The 22,697-nt window shown below is 39.6% G+C and overlaps 1 protein-coding gene across 4 annotated transcripts; it reads right to left on the reverse strand.

Moving 5' to 3' along the window:
• Positions 1-980: 980 nt before the first annotated feature.
• brd1a (bromodomain containing 1a) lies at positions 981-22,203 on the reverse strand. 4 transcript variants are annotated; one of them, XM_036577367.1, is made up of 13 exons: positions 21,877-22,203; positions 19,248-20,625; positions 18,474-18,630; positions 18,249-18,380; positions 17,313-17,441; positions 15,955-16,267; positions 14,896-15,147; positions 12,602-13,093; positions 11,094-11,220; positions 7,490-7,626; positions 5,906-6,015; positions 4,610-4,764; positions 2,870-3,053 (listed from the first exon to the last, which is right to left on the reverse strand). In XM_036577367.1, the coding sequence occupies exons 2-13, from the start codon at positions 20,606-20,608 to the stop codon at positions 2,870-2,872; spliced, it is 3,549 nt and encodes a 1,182-aa protein (XP_036433260.1). In that variant the 5' UTR covers positions 20,609-20,625; positions 21,877-22,203. The 4 variants fall into 4 exon arrangements, with proteins under 4 accessions (XP_036433263.1, XP_036433261.1, XP_036433260.1 ...); XM_036577370.1 differs by lacking the exon at positions 21,877-22,203 and having other exon boundaries at positions 981-3,053; positions 12,803-13,093; positions 19,248-20,608; XM_036577368.1 differs by lacking the exon at positions 21,877-22,203 and having other exon boundaries at positions 981-3,053; positions 19,248-20,608.
• Between the last annotated feature and the right edge of the window lie 494 nt (positions 22,204-22,697).

Raw genomic sequence — 22,697 nt, forward strand, 5'->3', positions numbered from 1 at the left:
GTGCATTGTTTCATCAACTTAGCCCAAGACTCTGTAGCACACACTGGTGCTAATGCCACCATCTACAGGCCTTAAAATCTGTAACCTAACAGAGTAACTGGATTGATTGACCTGTATATTTTATGTTTTCAATTCCTTTATTAAAGATTTTCTGATTTGCTTCTGTGCAACAAAAACTGAATGGCAGCTACAACACATCCTTATGAACAGCAAAAAAGCCCTACCTGTTATTTACTTTGTGCAATGAATAAGGTAAATGGCTTTGACTACTTTATGTGCATAGTTTTGTCAACTTAACCCAATAAATACTGGTGCCACAATCTATAGGCCTTAGAATCTATGACCTAATTATGGTCTAAATAAAATGTCTGGGCTCATTGGCTTGTAGATTTTATAGTTCTATGTTTAAAAAAGTTTTTCAATTCTTAAAAGTATTTTTAGTTTGATATTTATTTCAGCTATGAAGACTGATTGAGGACTACAAAACATCCTTAAGAATCCACTTGTGAAATTCATAGAATGCCTCTCATATTCATGAATCCATGCTATTTTAGGTTTATAAATAACAAAAATGGCCCTGCCTACATTATGTACATATTTTTGCCAACTTAGCCAAAGACTCAGTAATACATACTGGTTCTAATGCCACCATCTATAGGTCTTACAATCTCTAACCTAAATTTAATGACTGGACCGACTGGCCAGTATATTCATAGCCATATGTTTATACATTTAAGTGTTTCAATTCAATTAATTAAAAACATGTAAGACTGAACGAGAAGTACGCAGAACACATCCTTAGGAAGCCACTTGTAAAATTTGTCTAATGCCTTTCACACTCCTGAAGCCACAGTGCCATCCAGTGGCAGAACCCTAAACAGCTTCATAAACCTTACAGCTAGAGTTAGACATTAGGATTGAATACAGGCAATAAACACCTTTTTATTGCACTGGATAATGGAAATAACAACTGAAGACTCTTTTGTGGTTCATATCTTTTGCCTGTTTTATTATCAGTGTATCTATATAAAAAAAAGAAATCCCAGCAACCATTCTGTTATCAAATAAAAGAAACTTCTAGAATGTATAAAAAGGTATCCAAACATCTACCTTTTGCTACCCAGAGTACAACTAAATGAACGTAATCAATTTCACTAAACAGTCATATCCAACAGTATTTAGTAAAAAAAAATAATAATAAAAAAAAAGGCCAATCAATAGAGATCCACCAGAATGTGCCATAAGCGACTAATGACTCGTTTCTTTCTTTCCCATTTAATATAAAGTAAATGCAGATTCCTTTTTTTCCCCCCCATCACAATAAATAAACACAGGCACATCATTCTACAATGATCATGAAGGTCCCAAAAGCACAACCAAACTGTTGTATTATCAAATAATAAAATAATAATAATAATAAAAAAAAATAAAAAAAAACCAGGACAGCTTTAGCAAAACTGTTCAAACAACACAAACGAATCAAGTAAAAAAAAAAAACAATTAAAAAAAAAAGAGGAAATGTCTGGGCAGCATTTTTTTTCTTTTGGTTTCATGAGAACAACGAACTTTCAGTTTCCATAACAACAAGACTTTCTGTGTGAGAATCTGAAGAATACAGATATATATTTAGTTATATAAATATATCAGAACAAAATAGCGCTAAAACTGTTGTAAAAAACATCATCGGTTACAAAAAACATTTAATACCAAAGGGAAGTTTATGCATATAAACTTCAATAATTTAAATGATAAAAAAAACAAATGAAGAGGATATAGTCTCACATTATGTTCAAGCCCTGATCACGCATCCTTTCCTGCTTGAGCTTCACACGATTCACTTTTTTCCTGCATCAGTGAGGAAGACGAGGGGATGCTGAAGATAATTCATCAAAAAAAAGTATAAATACTACTTTAAAAAAAGGAAAAAATAACGAATGTACAGTACCCACTGCGGTAACTCTACAGAATAAGTTAGCATGGGGCCATTTACAGTTATTTACACAGTTTGTTAAATAAGATGAACACTTCTGTGAGAGGAAATGAAAACATCAGGCGGAGTGAAAGACATGGAGGTGGCGAGTGGCAGTGGAATTGGCACTGGTCACTCAGTGGTCAGTCAGCACAGTGAAGGAGAAATGATCAAACCTCTCTACACATTCAACAGAGCAGCAGCCACCGGAGCGGAGGATGAAAAAGGGCAGAGAGGCAGCAGACACACTACAGATTCACAAAGAGGCCTCAGGGGAACGTCATGGGGGTATCTCATAAGGCAGGATTTCTCTGTTTAGCTGGACAACTTGAGCCCAAAGTAAAGGCTGTCCAAAAGAACTGTCCATTACTTTCTTTCCTATTGGACAGGACTGACTGTGGGCTTTAGTTATCTGGTTAACCCTTGGAAGTCAATAGTTAATACTTTTCAATAGTAATTATGTATGTAATAACATAGTGAGTGAACTAATTAGATATTTACATTCCATTTGCATTAATATGACTGACTTTTTTCCATCATTCGATGTTAAGAAATATTAAAAAGTGGCAAAAATCCAGTAAACTGGACTCTGCACAACAATAACTATTCATCAAATTCAAATGATCATAAAATATCTCATCTTGTAGTTACCAACACAAATGTGATACAGATTGAAAGTTTAGAATCTGTACTTTCCATGTTTCAATGACCATAAATGAAATAATAATTAATATAGAATTTTTTATTGCTGGCAATAACTGCGAGTGTTATACATAAGAAATCCTGTTTTGTGAGATACCCCCTAGGCGCCTCTGGATAAGTGCCAGCCTGGCAAAAAGAATACTAAGGCTTTAAAATCCGCCCACATGCCCAGGTTTGCTGAGCAGTTTGCTGAGCGGGTCAGTCGATGTCACTAAGGTCACTGGTGGGCTCATCCTGAACTCTGCTCAGGTGGTTCATTGCCCGGCTGAAGGCGATCTGAACAGCTTTGCGGATGGCCGAAGTGCGTCCTTCCATCATCTTGATCTTGTCGATGGTCTTGTCAATCCCAAGAGGAACCATTTTGGATTTAGGAAGCCATTGCCTAGAGATACAATATTGCATGGTTATTCCAGTGTGGGGAGTGGGGGATTTTTTTTTAAGGTAACAAACCTCACACAATCTATCAAGAGAGTTTATATTACATATAAGCTAATGAAAGCACACTCACAGAAGTTGAAGTAAATTTGGGAAATGCCACTGGTGTCCAAGACTGGGCTTCGAAATTCAGTACTTTTATCATACCGACCGAAACACTTCAGCACTACTATTGAGTATTGAAAGCTTCTATGTTCAATAGCAACTTTGTATACATCAGTATTTGGTCTCTAGAGATGCATAACCATGAATATTTATGGTGAATTCCAATTCTGATCTTTACAAGCATATTGGCTGATGGATGATTATTATTGGCCTTTTTTCCAACCCAAAACTGACACTCTGTGGGCTAAAAGAACACTTGAAACAAACAAGTCTTAATATAAATAACAATCATTTGCTCTTCAATGGGCCAAAGTGTCATTTTAAATTCATAACTGAAAACTCGGCTGCCTATTTGAAAGAGCCTTTTTCTTTTTTCCTGTCCACTTATAAAACACGTGGGTTTATGTATCAAAAACAGTCAATTTATTTTCATATGACCATTTTCCCCAATTTCTTTATCTGTGCCTTTAAGACATATAAATGCAAATAATCTCTGTTCTGTTGGGCTGCCCTGTATTGTGTACTTACAGGTTCAGCATGAATGGGCATAACTAAACCGGTGTAGGTTGCATAGGTGTAGAAATGTAAATATGTTGTTTTCTGTGACACCACAGAAGCAGTCAATTCAAAATGAGCCGTTTTTGAAGTACAGTTTCTATATATGAACTGCGTGGGCTGGGGAGTGAATGGTATGTTTTGAAACTTCAACAATGTTTGCATACTTCCTCAAACTGTTTTATTAAAGCAAGGAGAATTTGGTTTTACGTGACATGAGCCTTTCGAATCATCAATCAAATGCAGTAGTTCATCAAAAAGAAAGAAGAGATGACTGGCTGTTTAACAGAGTGAGTATACATAATTATGCTCTGATATTTTGGTATAGATGTAGAAGCAGCATTTGTAGCATAAAATTGTAATACACTGACCAAAATCAAAGCAATAAATTGGCCTAGCAAAAAAAAAATTGCCAATTCTGTTCTTGGCCGATTCTGATTGTGCACTGCTATTCCTCTCATCAGCATCCATGAGCCAATTAGTAAACTTTTTCCAAAATCTAGACTGCTGATTGGCTATCTAAAGTACATTCAGTTTGAATGTTATTAACCTCTGTACTTCTTAATAGATTAATCTATTAATCCATTACAGTCAATAAATATCCTCACTTCCTGTACCTCACACTCATATCTGGTTTAAACAACACCAAGAAATCAGTGTGAGGTAAAATATCGTTGTAGATATTTAACTACAACAATTTTTCTAATATTTTGGGAAGTAAAATACTCTTCTACTACTGTAATAATATAATATTCACAGACATTCTTAACAGTGCTGCAGCCTAGAAACTTAACAGCATGTACATAATAATGGCTGAGAGCTAAGGGGCTCTTTAAATCTCACCAGCTGCGTTTGTTGTCGAAGAAGAGGACGAGGAAGAGCTTCTCTTCGGACTTGTACTGCATCTGCTCTCCGATCCTGAGCACGTCGAGAGGCGGGGTTGGAATGGACACACCATTGTGATGGCAGCCCACCCGAGGCATGTGAGGGTCGATTATCTAGAAGAAACAAAAGATTATACAGGTTATAAACCAAACAGGTGAAACCTGCAGAGAATCCACTCAAGGTCTGATAGCTACAAAGGCACAGAGGCAGTAACCTGCACTTAAACAGCCAGAGTCCATTAAAGACAGAGGGGGATATTACTGAATACAGAGCATTAAAAATAGGTCATTAAAATCTTGAGAGGTAGAATGTCGCCACCTAGTGGACACAGAAAATACTTAATACCCACCCTAAATGTGCTCAGCCATCTCAGTAGGGGTGCCAATGTGCCAATATGTTAGCATTATTATGAAAAATGACATCATAATACACTTTTCTGCATATATTGTACGGTAAGGCACCACACTTCATTTACTGAATTTCCAATCAAAACGAAACAAAGTGAAAAAACAAAAAAAAAAAAAAAAGGTGCCTCAACAACTAAATATAACATTTTCAGTATTTTGTGTGTCCACTTTGATCTGCAATTGTTCTTGTTTTTCATCTATTTTCCTCAGTAACAGCTTGACAGCTTCACATCCTTTCAGACTCATAGTGTTGAGTTGTCTTCTCACAGTGGAAGGATGGACAAAAACACTTGTGGATTTTTTCAGATCTGAATCAGGAGTAGAGCTTGATTTTCTCCTCTCTCTCAAAGATGAAAGCTTTAAGTACTGTTTATCTGTTGGGGACAGTTTTGGTGGTCTACCAGGTCTTGCATAGTTGTTAGGAGTCTCATTTCCCCTGTATGTTTTTAGAATGCTTTTGAACTCAAGTTTTCAAAACTCCCTTTTTTACCCCCATGTAGTTTCCTTTAAATGTTCTTCTTTCTTATGAAAATTAATTATCTTCCATATAATCTCCTCAAAAATATCTCTTGAAAAAATTACATTTACTTAATGGTCATTTTGACTGTAAATCAGATAAATAAAAGGGGGCCTCTGAGGTTTGCATAGTACTGCATAATGAATTGTCATTATTTGATTATATGAAAATATCATGATGTTATATTTTTGCCAATGCACTGTGATACAAGCACACATCCACCTCAGAGCACTCATTTTATTAGCACATGACTGGTATCAACCCACTCACTGGATGGAGGGGGTGGAGGGGGGACATGGTTAATTTCCACACAAGCACGCTCACACTCACCAAGGCAGGGTAGGAGGGATATCCGCTACATTTTGCCCAAACTAGTTTTAGAGGTTCCAGAACAACTGTTGCAGCATTAGCAGGCATCCAAATATTGCTGTTGCCAACTTCTATGGAAGCAGGAATAACGACAATGAGGTTATGAGGGGTTCACTGCAAACAGAGCAGAACACTTCCACAGCCATGCTTATAGAGGCAGAACATTAACACCACAACACACCAACTAACTCAAAAACATACAGTGCATTTAGAGATCAAAACAAGATGCAGAAAAATGGTCATTCCAGTTATTACAGGATGAAGACTGACTGGCTGCAACTAAATTTAGTCTTTCGGTTATTTAAATTTATATATATATATATATATATATATATATATATATTTTTTTTTTTCCTTTTCATGAAGTCTTTCTACACGTCTCTTTTTTTCCAGCATATTTGGAACCTCTGCTTCTGAAAGACGTTCAGTTGAGTCCATTTTTATTGTTTGACCTTTTTTTTTTAAAAAAAAAAAACTGATTACTTATCACATTATTAATTTATTATATTATTTATCACATTAATCGTTAGATTACTCAAAACTATAGACCTGTTTACACATTGCATCAACAGTATTCTCAGTGATCGGATTCAGTTCAGATTTTATTGACCACATGAAAAATTCTCAGAATGTTGGCAAGTGTGCTGTTATTTCATTTAGACCACGGTATTTTGATATTTTAGAATTCAAATGAGAAGAGCTATATAAATTTAATTTTTCTATATAAAGAAAAGATTAAATACAACTATAGCGACGCATCAAAATTTAAATCTTTACAAATCATTTTAATGGTAATAAAAGCGTGAAAAACTGATTAAAAACATTGTTTCCTTCACTCTCCTGTGCTAGTCAGTGCAGACGCGTTCGAACAGTTTGAGCAGCAGCAGATAAACAGTGGGGAAAACACTATATACAAGGGACTTTAGACAAGCAATGTGTAATCGGTTCAGGTCACGTATCAAGAGGAAGTGCAACACCCACAAACTTCTCCACTACAGGTTTTATACCACTTGAAAACACTACATCCCACTCAGTACGCTCATAACAGCTAAATGACAGAAGCAGAAAGTCCCTGCTAGCATGCTAACACCATTTGTAGTCTCATATTTTGAAATGACAAAAAATTGAATTCATTGCCTTGGATAAAGAATTGTTCTCTACTGTCCAGGATGCTGGATTTCACTGCACATTCCTATATATTGAAATAATTTTACATTTATTTTACATAAAGGGTTTTATTTATTTCCAGTTCAGATTTGTGCCACTGAAAGCAGGTGTTATCTGTAACAAAAATGTATTTTCTTTATTACCATGTCGTTTTTTTACTTAATAACTGGACTGTTGTTCCAGTTTCTGCAAATTGCTAGTGGTGATCAAATGTATCTTCAGACCTTCCATTGTTTGTAAAGGATGATCTGTGTGCATAGCTAACCCCCACTCACACACCTCAAACTGGACTACCACCCACACAGACACATTCACTGCCTGGTGTGAGCACACCTCCCTGCTGCAACCATCAGAACACACGTCCAGCTGCCTACTCACCAGCAGCGAGTCTAGCGGCTTTGGCGAAGTTGCCAGTCTCAATGCAAGCGATGAGCTCGCTTTTGTCATCCACAGTGTTTCTCCGGACGAGTGCTGGCTTCCCCTTCCCACACTTTGGAAAACTCAGCGGGACACTGCTGAAGAGAGAGACTGCAGTAAGTCCAGAGAGCTTTTATACCTTTAGTATGGGTCAATCATACATCAGTGAAACAGCAACAAGAGGTCATGATTATTGCTCATCGCAATCTTCATTAGTTAAAGGCGAGTTCTGTCTAATTTCTGCATGACTAAACGCTCATTCAGAATAGTCTGATGTGAAACGCTCCATTTTGAAAAGACTCTAAAAGCTTTTTACACAGAAAGTTATTACATGAAACAGTTACAAATGTGTTGTCTGATGCCGGGGACATTGTTTTACGAAAGTTTTCAGATAAACGTTGGGCTAAAGTGTATTTTTGCATGGTGTTGGATAGTAAATAAAAAACAGATGTCTATATTTTGCTAATTACACACCCCTAATTCCTATCAGTACCATTGTAAAGAAATCAGAGTCACTAGTTTCTCTACAATTAACCATTTCACATCAAACCACTTTACATTACTCTACTTTAGTTTACATCTCAACAATTGAACAATCCAGAAATTAAAAAAAATAAAAAAAAGGTGGAATTCCACTTTGAGGAAGGCAAACCAGATGAAAGACTGCACACTGGTACATTTTTTAAATACCATTTGAAAACATCAGCTGCCTTTTGTGTGAACTTTTCATAATGAACAGACCAAGAGAAATCATCCAGACTTTAAGAATGTTTTTTTTTCCCCTATTCCATAAAGAGATTTTCAGAGATATGAGATTTTCTAACAATAGAGAGTAAATGTGAATCTGCACATGCTGCAGTCAAGTTTAACACTCAACTGACTCCAAGGGTAAAATCTGATCAACATCTGCACAAAAAAATGTTTTGATGTAACACAGAGAGAGACGCTATTCACTTATACATTCTGAAATACAGTGAGCCTGTCCAGACGAACTACTATGAAACCCCTAACAAAGCCTTATAACAGCAATGCAGAATGCAGTCACGACATCCAAATAATATATATGATGTACTGGATATTCAGTCTGCAGAGAACTATAGTATATTTACGGAGAGCTGATGATAGGTATGAAGTCATGACACACACTGCACAGCTTGTAGGTTGGCTTTCAATTTCACACATGCAGATAACAAAGAGGCAAAAAACCACAAGTGTCAGTGTGAAAGCAGAACAGTAGTAATTAAACACTTCATCTCTCATGCCTTCAACAAACACTGCTCAATGTATGTGCATGACAATACACTGCAGATACAGCTATCAGTCCTGGAGTCTTCAACATTCTTTAGCTTTTAGCTTGGACAAAATCATTAAGCTAGGAAATCACTACAAATATGCTTCTAATTACAGTTTTCTTTAGACCTATCTGGCCCCACAGAAAAAAAGAACTCTATTTGGCTGAGCCCACTGCAGAGACAAAGCACTATGCACAGTGAGGTCATGAAGCAGAGCTAAACCACACAACGCTCAAAGAGCTATCATGTTGGAAACTGTGCTATACACAATCTTGTCCATAAATAACACAGTTTAAAATCATTAAACAAGCAATACTAATTGATGAATAACTGACAAAATACAGATACATGGATTTAGGCTAGGAACAGTATATCAGTGCTGTCTGAAATCCAGTCCTGCAGTTTTGTGTTTTTTGTGCTCTAACACACTGGAATAGCTGATGTGACTCGACTGCCAGAGAACAGCTCACTGAAAATGTAACAGCCTTTGGAGGCCCTATAATACACAGAATCATCTCTAAAAAAGTTTGAAAGATTTATTGTTTTTATATCAAAATCACAATCACAATTTCCAAATAGCAAATTTTCTGTTCTTTGCCAAATCAAGGGAAATTTTTTTGGTCAATTTGAGCATCACAACTCAGCATGTCATGCATGTTGTCACATTCGATCTCAATCTAATACTAATTTTTTTTTTTAATTACATTTTGTTAGTGACAACATCTGTACTGCTTTGTGACTGGTCTTACCTCTGACTTTGCAATCCCCAAAAGGCTTCACTAGAGCCAAACAAACTGTGGGTCCAGCACTGACAGATGCTGAATTTACAAAGAAATTGCACTGCAGTTCTCCAAGATATTCAGTACTTAAGTATGTTTTTAACCAACTATTTTGTACTTTTATCCAAGATACTTTTGGGATGGTACTTGAGTCATTATTTTACCAAATATCAATACTTTTACTTGAGTGTGGGTTTAGGCTGCTCTACCCACCGCAGCATAAAACAGTCCGCAGATGAAACAGTTTTCACACTGTAAAGAGTGCTTAGATGGAAGGCTAATGGAAGAATGCATGTGAGGTTAATTTAAATGAGATTTAAATGAGTTGATTTTCAGTGCTGTATGTCCTGAGTGCATACAGTAGGCTACTACCACAAGTTTTATCACAAGTCAACATGGTAGGAAAAATCATGACACATTTTCCTTTAATACTCTGATGCATTTCTGAATGAAACATGGCATCAGGGACACCCGAGCGAGCTGAGCATTTTCTCTCTATGAAAACATGATATTTTGAGTTAATATTTTTCTCCACCCACTGGTGTATTAAGATGTAATCAAAAATTCAGTTTTAGAGGTGGACAAAGGTTATTTTGATGGAAGATTAGGGGCAAATAAATATAAATTTGTATTTTAAATGATATGTATGATTAATCATGCTAAATGTGGCCAGGGACATGAACTAACAATGTATAAAGGGGCTATTTTGATTTCAGGGTGACTTAAAATATGCACTCAATTAAGCTATGTCAGCTCAAACAAACTGGTGTTTAAGAGTCACTGCAATGTTTTAAATGTAGTACATAAAGAAGTAACAGATGCCCTTCACCATCACAGTGATAGTAAAGTGAAAATAAGTGTGAGGGTTTAGTTTATTAAAATGGTACCATTAAAAATGTGCTGCAACTTTTGCAGACGCCAGATTTTGTGTGGTAATGTTTCACCCAATACATTAAATTCAGGAAATAAACAGTAATTGTGCATTAAAACTTGCAGGAGTGCATTCTCTGTAGAGAATGTGTTATTTTTATTAAAAAAAACAAAGAAAAATCAACTAAACATGTCATTTGACCAGGGGCGCCCAAACTTTTGGATATGACTGTAAGCTTCCTTTAGTGACCAGCATCTTAGCTGCCTTGCAAAACTAAAGCAAAATAACACAACTTTCTTTTTGTATAAACAAACATGTCTTGGGAAAAAGGAAAGTTTAAGACCAGTTTTGCAGTTTCTCTCATTGTAGTTAATGTACAGCTTGAATGAAGGAGTGAAGGGCACAGCTGACATTGGTTTCATTTCGAACTCATGTACTTCTACATCTGTAGTTGATAAATGAACCTGAAAGCACCACAGACATACATGTACAGTATTTCAAGGGCCTTGAACATTTGCTCAATAATAAACAACAAGACCACGTTTGCTGTTAAAAGACTCGCTCAATACATCAGAGCACACTGAGTATGGAGAATTTGAAGTTGTCTGAAAATGCGTGTGTACCTGGTAGCACCCAGCAGACTGCCACTGGAAGAGATGCTAGATTCAGAAGCACACCTGCGGCGAGGCTCCTGCTGCCTGCTGGGATTCAACTCTTTCTGCTGCTCCAGAACAAAACCGTTCGACAGGCCTGAGAAGAAGAGAACAAGAGAGAGCGAGAGGAAGTCAAAATGCATAATAAAATCTGCAGTGAGCAAAGTGGAGCCTGCCTGAGGGGAAACAAATTGCAGTCTACAAGCTAGCTGAAGTTGAGAGCAAGTCTGAATGCTACGCTTCTATTTGATGTCCTTTTCCCTTGTCTCCTTTTCTCTCACTTTCCTCAACTGTCAGACTAACTCTGGGCGTTTTTTCAAAAACAATACAACCAAAACAATACAACTTGTGCCATCTGTTTACAGAACTGTGCAAAAGTCAGACAACCTGAGGAGATTTCTCTGGACAGTATGTGTATTTTCACTGGAAAAAAAAAAACAATACATTAAATACAAATGAACATGAATACTGTTAAGTAACAGGTTTGCACAAACAACAAAAACTCAGAATCTTAAATAATATAAAAACTAGCTTGGGGGCAGAGCTTCAGAATTCTTTGCGGTTTTGCTCTTAGAAACTTTTATGTGTTATCAAATTACCCTAAAGCTAAAGGTTAGACTTTAGCATTTACATTTTGCTTATTTTAACAATGATCTTGTTTTAGGTTTTAAATTTACCAACTTAGCCTCTATTGCTGTAGTGAAAATGAGCAAGTGATGACTGTAAGCTCAGCAGTCTATATAAAAACTTGCATACAAGCATGAAGCATCAGCAGTTAATGGTTTTCCTCGTATAAAAAGTGTTTTTTCCGCCATTAATCAAGCCACTAAACATGAGCATGTTCTCGATTTTTGCCATTAAAGCTGTAGGACCTCAATATCAGCCAGTAATATTAGCTAACAAATAATGGCTGGGCCCTAATTTATTCTAATTATACTGTTTGTTCCAAGCAAACAAATGCAGAGTGACCAAAAAAAACATTAAAAATAATTTTCCCAGGTGGCCTAAAACATCTGCACAGTACTGTATATATTTAATATCCTACATACAGTCATATGCAAAGGTTTGGGCACCTCAAATGACATGTTTTGTTGATTTTCTAAGTGAAAATCAGTATCTTCTATAGGCAACACACGTCTGCACATTGTGATTCACTATTACTGCTTGTTTGATTAATCGAACATATTGGGGAAAAAAAGAAAACATAAAATGTGGCCTGTGCAAAAGCTTTGGTACATTTTACATTTTATGCTTTACTTTTACCCAATATGTTAAAGTCGGCAAATAAATAAAAATTGCACACTAAAACTTACAGAAAAATGCCATATTTAAGTCTGTTTACTGTAGAAGATGTGCTACCTTAAAAACAACAAAACATGAAATTTGACCAGGGGTCTTTAAACCTTTGCATACAACTGTGTATTTGAAATCGGATGGTTTGCACTCCGCTCTGACTGCTGCGTTCCTGCAGGCAGTACCAGTGTCGGGGCGTTTGGCGGGTAACTCCTCTTCCCCTTCGCTGCCCCTGCTGGCACTGCGTGTTCTCTTCTTGGTGTGGAGTAGGGTCTCCAGGCGGGGGATCACCACAGACAGGAAGTTCCTGGCGCCCAGCTGAGGACGCTCTGCCTGGGCTTCCCCGCCTCGCACAGGCTTCTGGGGGCTGACACTTTTAGACTTACGGAAAAGCACTGACGTCCGTCTGTTTACCGGACCGGAGGGCTCGGCCAGGGTCGACGTGGCAACCACGCTGACATCGCCATCATCAAGCAGCAGTCGGTCTCTCGAGTGTCCGTTGAGGTTCTCCTTGTGGGACGGGAAGGCGTCCTGGTGCCCGTCAAGCTTGCCTGACCGGGGCTGGTCCAGGCTGGGCTCAATGGGCTTCAGTGTAGGTGGCTCAGACGGGCCATCAGTGTTTGCGAGAGGGGCGTGGGAGTCTGAGGGCTCCAGCTCTGGAGGTACTGATTTGTCGCCTGCAAAAAATGACAAAAAATTCTATGAGGTTTGTTGGAACTGAGAATGGCAGGAGACAATAGTGTATTATTTCTACAGTACCACCAATGTTCGTTACTAAGTAAACACTTCTAGGAGTGCAAGATGGCTAGTAAGCTAATTTGGCCACTTTAGGTTTGCACCTTAATAACTGCACATAATCATTAAGAAAAGAAAATTAAAGTTAATAATCACAATCATTAATATGACAAATACTCATCAGCTAATGTTTAGGATCATGACAGCCCTAGAAGCGTAAACTCCACCAATTACATTGTGCAAACTGCTACAAACCACATCAAGATGTTAAGAAATCTCAAACAGATTTGCTCTTTGTTTGACACACTTGGAACCACTTAGGAACTGTTTGTACAGTGCTAATTGGTGGGGTATAAGCTTCCATTCATCGCTTCAGTGCAAAACTAAAGAAGCAAACGTGTTGACTGATCAACTACATTTGTGTAAACTCGATTTTCGGAAAAACAATTACTTCATGGTTTTGAGGAACCACAAGTAAGCAGCCATCATGTTATAAATAAATCATCATTATCTGGCTTTTGACAGCAAAGCCAACATGTGCAAAGGATAGTCAGGGTGCAGCTGGCACTTTCAGCCCCATTACTGATGGCACTTTCAGCCCTGTTACTGAAGAAACTCTGTTGTTTTCACATTCAGACTTCACATTCTTCACAGACACAACCATCTATGTCCAACTACTAAAGAAAGGTTTTTCTACTATAAATGGGTACTTTCTAACACACACACACACACACACACACACACACACACATATATTTTCGGTTTGTTGCTCCAATTCTATCATCGGCACACATGTTTGGCAAGCTCTTGTTATACCAAGCACTTTCAATAAGCACAGGAATGCATGGTTCAAGCACCACTTGGCTAAAATGAGAGCAGACAATAGGATTTCCATAAAAACTCACAACTGCTTTGTGATGTTAGACACCTCTTCAAAGACGGCTGCTTGCTATAGGTATTTAACTGGGCACTGCAGTACAGTATGGTGCGGTTCAAACGTGTGATCGGCGTCTTGTCGTCATTGCCACTGCCAAGTGAGCTGTACTGTACCGTTTTACTTCTTGTAGAGCCAGAATGCACAGGTGTAGCAAGTAACGGTGACAACTGAGTTCATATTTTACCCATACTGTGCTGTACAGTACTGCTGGTGGGAAACGCCACTTAACAGATTATTAAAACAATGGTTCAGCCAAAAATTTAATTTACACAATTCTTACTTTAGTCCAAATGTACTTAATTAGCCAAGACATGTTTGGTGTCCAGAATTTACTTTTTATCATTTGAGCTAAGGGGCTAATATTGCTAACAAGTAATGACAGCTTAATATGCCTCCAATTAGCATCATTCAAACTGCATGGCTAAATCACTTCTCTCTAACAGCGCCGATCTATAAAATGCAATCTCAATTACACTGGTTTAAGTGATTACTGACACTGTATGACACTATTGTCTATAAAAGTGGTCAAAACTATGTACTACATTCAGTTTGTAACGTACTTTTGTCCATTTTTTCAGATAATGTTAAACAGTGTCAACCACAATATAAGGCAGCAGTTTGTACAATGCTAACTGGTGGGATTTAACTTTATTACATGTTAGTCACATTTGCTTCATAGATACAGTGCAAACATGTCTTGAGTGATGAGCCACATTTAGGATAAAGGAAAATATGAACGTTCGATATTTCATCGAACCATCACTATAAACCAAGTAACCCTGGAGTACATGTCCAAAACCAACAAACCTTCCTCTGCCGAGTTGTTCTCTGCTGAAGGCTCCACTGCTGCTCTTCTCTGTTCAGAGGAGAGTGGCTGGCTGCTCCTCAGACTCATCTCCATCCTCACATCACTGATAGTCTTTTTCAGCAGCTTCAGCCGTTTGCTGCGCGAGGCGCTGGACTTCATGGCCGTGGTCAGATCCAGCTTCTCCAGAAGTTCCTTCAGCTGCTCATCAAGGGACATGTGTTGCCGATTGGCTGGGATCAGCAACCGGTCCACTGAAGGAAGAAATAGAAAAAGTGTACTTACCCTTTATTCCACATGTATTCAATCAGTTTAAGTATGGTGTCTGAATTTGGTTCTTCAGCACTGGAGCTACAAAGCTAAAGTAGTTAAGTAATAAGAGCCTACATACAGAGCTGGGTATTGTTAAAAAAATTTCCATATCAATATCAATACTGATACCCTGATTTTGATAACAATTACTAAACAATATCTTTTTCAATATCTTCTCTTAAAATGCAAACCGAAAGTCATGACTTAAACTAGAAATATGTGTGAGGTGCTGAAGGTGTTTGCGGGCTACAACATACTGCAGATCAATAAGGCAATAAGCCTTTAATAACAGGCATATAGAACGAAATTTAGACAATCACAAATCTAGATTTTGGCTCATGGATGCAAAGACGACTGCCTAAGATACTGAAATCTGGGACTGAACGAAGTTTTCAAATACTCTGTGGTACTCAGTCGGTCAAAAGTATTGAAATTCTATACCCGGCTACCTATGTAACACCAAATGGCATTGGCCCAAACCTCACTGAGCTGTTAAGTAATCTCAAAAAGACTTGCTTATGTAGTTTCTGGCACTGCTATGACATACTGTTATCTGTAAACATGGACAAAAGTATGTTGCATAGCTACAAAGAGTAGTAGCAGCTTTCTCAAAGCCTGAACTTTGCATGATGCTAACTGTTCTAAGCTTCCATCATTAGCTATATCAGACTTGTAGCTCCAGTGCAAAACGAAAGAACCAAAAACGTTGTGGCAGACAGGCTCCATTATGCTACTACGTTACTCCTTACCTTCTTCCCAGGAGAATGGAGCAGATGCCTCAATATTAGGAAGTTCAGGTGAATGCATGCCACTGTCAGATTCAAAGCCAATGCCCTCAACATGGCGCCGTGTCTTCCTGAGCAAGGCCCCGCCCTGATCTCTCAGTCTAACAGCAGCACGGTAGAAGTAGGTGTCCTTGGCATTGTATTTCATGCAGTTTGTAATGATGAGATTGAAATCAGCCTCGAACTCGTCCAGGTTCTTGTAGCTCTGTGCGTCTATACGTTTCCTCATGGTGGAAAAGTCCATGGGCTGCTTGATGTGGTCCAGATAATCAGGCACCTGAAAAAACAAGCCGTCTGTTACCACTCCAGTGCTCATCATTACAGACATTTAGTTAGTGATATACCAGGGTTGCCTGTCAAAACCTGCCGTCTTGTGAAAACTGAATTTCATGGTTACTTTTTTCAAAAATATCTGCCAAAGGTTGTAAAGCTAAGGATGGACCAACATGGGAGTTCTGGGCCGATGCCAATATTCAATATTTTGCACACACATTTTTGGTCGATGTCAATGAGATCTTGGGCATACAAAACCGGACACATTGCGTGACGCGGCATCCAAAAATTTCAGAGGTACACAGACCTACGCTGGTGCTCCATCAAGCACTCAGCATTTTGCCATTACTACATTAACGCTCCTATTATCTTTGGGGTCAATTTGATCCCACTTAATGTCTAACCTCTCTAAATAATAAATATATACTATTTTTTTGCTTCATGTGCGTCTGTGTTCTTTGGGGTCAGTTTGTCCCCAGGCTGTTTTAGCTGTATAAATCATAAGAAATAAACATTTTACACACATATGTTTTGGTTGTTTTGGATGATAGTGAGGTCACTATAACACGCAATTTTATAATCTTCAGTAAAACCTTCCCTCTGCTTTAGGGCCCGAACCTAACATAACCATACCTGTATTAGTGCAAGAACCACTGATAGTTCACACAATATGTGGGAGGGGACAACATAATAGAAATTCTTTGCAGAAGGGTATATTTTGCAACAGCGTCATGTCTATCAAAGCGTCTTGCTTGGTATGAGGAGCAGGTTTTGCCTAAATAATGGTTTGACTTTTTATTCTTCTAAACTCTTGTTAAGAGCACATACTGAGACTCTCTGTGGTTTTAACACCAGAAAAGTTTGAATGCTGATGCCTCCAAAAATACTGTCACAAACACTTATTGTGAAAAACATGTAATACAGCTTTCCTTTAAATAAATATGGTTAATATTAAAGTATGTCAAGCTATTGCAAAAATCGTTTTGAAAAGCAAGCAGCAGAACTTGATGGACAGAAATTCCAAAACTTATGTAGATCTTCACACGTACCTCCTTGATGCTAACAGGCTGTGCAAAGATCTTAGCCTGGTCTTTTTCCTGTAGCTGATCCAAAACAGACCTTAGGAGAATGGTGAATGGAGTGAGCTGCATTTCTAGAATTGACTGCTGAAGTTTCATCTGCAGGAATATTAAGAAAAAATGAGGTTAATATCCTTCTAACACACACAGTAAAGAAATAATGTAAATGATAAGCACATGCCGCAAGAAAACTCAACAGATACAATTTTGCATTCATGTCACTGCAACCAGGCATCAGATAAAAAGCTGGTTTATTCGCTCAAAATGAAGGCAGCTACTGTACACAGCATATGTTCAACTTGTACACTCCTGGGCCAAAAAAAATGGACTACTTCACTACCTCCTGTAAAAGCATTATGCAATTATTAGCTAACAGCAGCATTCATATGTTAAGCATTGGCTTGTCTCTGTCTGATGAAATTAAATTAAAACTAAGAGAGAGCTGCAGATTTATGATCAGCAGTGGGTGAGAACTGGTTTGTAAATCTCTCGCATTACGTTTCCTCCGTGATTTTCGTATGTGGTTCACTTGTGAATGGTGCTTGACACACTCGCGCTTTAAAGAAGGCAGGTTTGAGGACTACATGTATGTTTAAATGTCACATGTATTTGATTAAATAAGCTTATTTTGTTAGTAAATCATGATTTGTTCGATTCAGAGCATTTTAAAATCGATTTCGGACCGATGCATATGATTCAGTATTATTTCTTTCCAATTCAATTGGGAAGGATTATAAAGGATCCATCAAGAAAACTAATGAATCTTTACTCCCCTATCAGACATGAACCAATACTTGTACTCCAGCACACTGAACTCGAAATGCATCATTAGCTCACTTAAAGCATGACCATGCGCAAAATATTCAGCAAAAGTAGTAAGGCTGAAAGAGTGAACGATGCCATCACCTCCTCTCTTTTGAGTTTCTCTCTCTTTCTGATCAGCTCCAGTAGCAGCCGGGCTCTCTCAAGGTCATGCCTCAAACGATGCCACTCCTTCAGCTGCTCCTTCAGCGCCCGGCTCTCCTCCTCACTGTGCTTCTGAATAAATTAATCACATCAACATTACATAACATTATTCAACATTCCAATCTACCACACATTCAGTGAGGCGAATGATGCCACTGGACTTACAGGCTGTGCGGTTTTCTGGGACTGCAGGCTAGAATGGAGCCGCCTGATCAGCGGCAGTCCGTTCCGTGATTGTCTCTTCAGGGTCCAGTAGTTCAAGACCAGCTCGACGAATACCTTCTTCCTCTGGAGAGAAACTTGATTAAGGATGGTGTTTAACCTGTGGGAGACATGAAGCGATTTGAAAAAAAGACATTAATGATCTATATTCAACAGCTTGATACTGACGCTTATCACTATCCTTCGTGTAAAGACTTTCAAAGGGAAAAAAAAAAATAAATCTGTAACACAAAGCCACTCTTTCACTTTAAAACAACATTTCGGCCAACAATCTGCTTTATACAGTTTCCCTGATTCAAAATGTAGTTAATCAAGCCAGAAATGTTTGGTTCCCAACGTTTGCTTCTTTTGCACGGGTGCTAATAAGGCAAAGTTCCAGCGCAAAAGTCAAGAACTAAAAACTTTAGAACCTAAACATGTCTTAGCTGTTCGACTACATTTTGGAAAAAGAGGGCAATTTTTTCCTTGGGTAGTATTTTCCCTTACAACACTGTGCATGTAAATCTGCATTATAAAAGTATTTTTATCCCCACCATTGTAAATTCTGATACTCCAGAATGCCACATGTCAAATCAAACCCCTTTAAATGACTTTGTTTACATCTTTATAATTTTGCTGTGTAAAAAAAATCTGTGGAATTCCCTTTAGATCCCTCTGTAGCAGCTGCAGACCCACAGAATGCTGTAGTGATGCCCATTTTCAGGACCTCCAGCTTACCTATTGGTTGGAAAACTAGGCACAGACATTGCTGGCACTGCTGCTACAGGCTCTGCGGCCTTCTTGCTCTTTGATTTCTTCTGTTTCTTTTTCAGTCTTGTTCGGCTGTGGTTTTTCCCCGCCGTCTGACAGAGTCCATTTTTGGTTTGGTTTTTGGTCTCGTCGTATATGGTGAGGGGCCTCCTGACGGAGCCGTTGGGGGTGTGAGCCCCACAGTAGGCCGTCTTCTTCACCGAGAAGGTAGAGGTACCTGACTCTGTCACTTCTTTGATGGGCTCCATCTTCATGAAGAGACCAACCTTTTGTGCGCAGCTGACGTGGAAGGCGGTGTAACAGTTAGCTTTGTGGCATTGGATGCAGGCGCCGACGCCTTTCTCCTTGCAGAGGTAGCAGGTGAGCTTCCAGCGGGCAGGGGGGATATTTGCCACGCCATCAATGGGCTCGATGAAAACCGTGTTGGAGAAACCCACTTCGGGCACCCATAAGGCGCAGACCACATGACCCCAGCGGTCATCGTCCGTCTTCTTGACGGCACCGCCCTTGTTGGGGCAGAGGATGCAGTCAGCAGGCTGGGTGGGAGATTGTAGGCAATGACGGCACAGCCACTGGCCCTCAGGAATGTACGGCACTCCATAGCACTCCTGATGAACAGCTAGGTTGCACATATCACAGAAAAGGATGGCATTGCTGTCCTGGCACTCTCCATCCATGCAGATGCAGCACACAGCATCCTCGTCCACCAGTGACTGCTGGACCTGCTGGCCCTGGCTCTCCATGAACGATTCCTTCTCAAATCGATCCACGAGGAACTCGAAGACGTTAGGAGAAACCTGGCTGAACCCTTCGCTTCTTCTCTTCTCATTAACGAGGTCCAGCCAGGCGTAGTCCTCCTCGTCCATGTCATACTCCACCTCCTCGTCCAGCTCCTCCAAAGTCTTCTCCTCATACTTGTAGTATTGTGAAGGTCTCCGAGGTACAGCTGGAAGGTTGTAATCCACAGTGCGAAATTTGGGCTCAGGCAGGGTGCTTATGGGTGCCTGAGGCTTTTGTGCGTTCAGAGCGGCTTTCTTTTTCTGCTGGCTGTTTTTGAGCCGCGCAGAGCGCAATGGGGCCTGCTGGGGCTTCTCCGTGTTCTCCTTATTGCTGGTGCACTCCATCATCTCCTGGGCTGTGGGGTCATCGTCGGTGATGACCTCCAGCTTGTCGAAGATGCTGATCCGGTGCATGCGGCCGTCCACCTCCAGATCCACCATGCGCTGCGCCTGTGCATAGGTAAGGGTCTCCCGGTTTGGCGAGGGTTTGATGGGCGAGGGCGACCGCTGCGGTGCAGAGGGCCTGGGTTGCCGTGCTCTTTTCCTCATTGTGGAACCTTAAAAAGCTGAAGAGGAAAACAGACGGGTGTTAAGATTCTCTCAGAATGAATAACAGATCAGTATTGAAGTACTATCAGAGTTTATAAAAGATTAGTATCAATATTTTATCAGTCTTAATCACAGACCAGTCTTAATATTCCCACAAAATCTCATGCTTACAATGTAGCTTTCACACGTTTCACACAACCACACATTTCCTCATATCTATGCGGAACATGCTCTAATCTGTGACTGATTCGCATGTCAATTTTCAAGGTGCCAGTGGTCTTTTGAGGTAAGCACATCATCTAAAATCAATACGTCTTAGTAAAGCCAGCCTTAGGTGTCTCTTCCTCAGAGCTGGGACAGAATTAAGAAATCTATAAGGGAAATGTTTTCCTGCCGTCAGTCTTGGCGGAAGTGGAGGAGTAAGGACCACTGCTTGATAAGCACTGGTTTCTCCTGACAAGAGTTTATCAAAAGCTTGCAAGTACTTCACTGTTGTGATAACCCCAGATTAAAAACTACATTCCTTAGCAGTTAAGACCACTTCGCATACTTTTAATACAGCCAAGTATGTATAGCTCCAAAGGCTATAGATCAAACCTAATCTATTGCAATTATGAATTATGCCAACTCAGGAGGAATATACTCTTCTCACATTAGTTAGTGATGTTTTCCAATTTAACCACCCACTCTGAAGCTGCAGAGAACACACGCGAACGAATAACTGTCTCAATCTTTAGCATTAACCTTGACATAAACGCGGCATGGATACACACGCCGAAACAGGAACTTGCTTCACTACAAGGTGAAATGAGCAATCGAGCTCAAGACGCGCAGCGTTTTTAGGTGAGCGCTATGACAGTTTCTGACGCTGCCACAAAGTGGGTGTTGTGGTGGGGGGCGGGGAAACGCTCCAAACCCCAAACCTTAAACCATATTTAGCTCACTAAGCTGAGGCTGCTCACATCAGACTGCAGCGCGTTTCCTTTGTATCGATCACGGCTGAGCAACAACAGAGAACGGAGAACAAACGTGGCAAGCAAGCAGCGGCTCTGTGCTGCGACTGAGGGCACCTCACGATAATAAACTAACAGCAAAAGGGAGCAAATGGCGTCCAGCAAAACACAGACACAGGCAAGGCAACACAGATTGGTGGAGCCCTTTAGAGATGTTTCTTAATCACATGCAGACCTCTCGAACGCGGACTACCTCGCAGATTATAACAAACCCTTCTGGCTTGAATTGCAGTTGTTGTTTTCAGAGCGCATTACCTTAGAGCCCCGTTGCTTCTGGTTGAAAAGAGAGGCGGCAGCAGCGGCGGCAGCAGCTCCTGAAAGCAATGGCGATACGGCCTGCTCGGCGGCGGCTGTGATTCCGTACACAATGTTCTCATCCACAGGGCGCAGTCTGAGCTCTCCACCGCTGAATCTGGGTGAGGAGAGCACGGATATGCCCTGAGCGCCGAGACTACGGTTCCCGGAGCGTGTTCCGCGGGGGAAAACTAGGTTTAAAAGCCATTCAAAGGCAAGAATGGTGTCCTCTTTCCCCCCGTAAACGATGAGCAGCTGCTGCAAGGCTTCGCCTTCCCCCCCAACAACAATGCGGGCGGGCGGCTACTACACAACGGCCCACCCGCCACGCACGACGTGATGGCGTTTCACATTCAGAGCGGCTGACGTTCACACAGCCGTTTAGGTTGTAGCCGTGTGGACATTTATAGATTGTTTTGTATGGCTACAAAACAAACGGTTGGGTGAACCTTTATCAATAGAATAAAAGAAAAAAACTAAATTTCAATTAATAATGATAATAATAATAATAATTATTATTATTATTTTTATTATTGTTATTAACAATGAGTAGAAATGTAATTTTATTACATAATAGGTTATGTTCTTATGTTCCTCCAATTTACACCCTCGTTATATTTGGTACTCTAAATAGATAATAATAAGTAGCCAATCTATACACTGTAATTTATTTATACACACACACACACACACACACACACACACACATATATATATATATATATATATATATATATATATGCACACATCTACATGAATAATAACGATGTAAGTACATCGTA

The sequence above is a fragment of the Colossoma macropomum genome, unplaced genomic scaffold (assembly GCF_904425465.1).
Source record: "Colossoma macropomum unplaced genomic scaffold, Colossoma_macropomum, whole genome shotgun sequence".
NCBI lineage: Eukaryota > Metazoa > Chordata > Actinopteri > Characiformes > Serrasalmidae > Colossoma > Colossoma macropomum.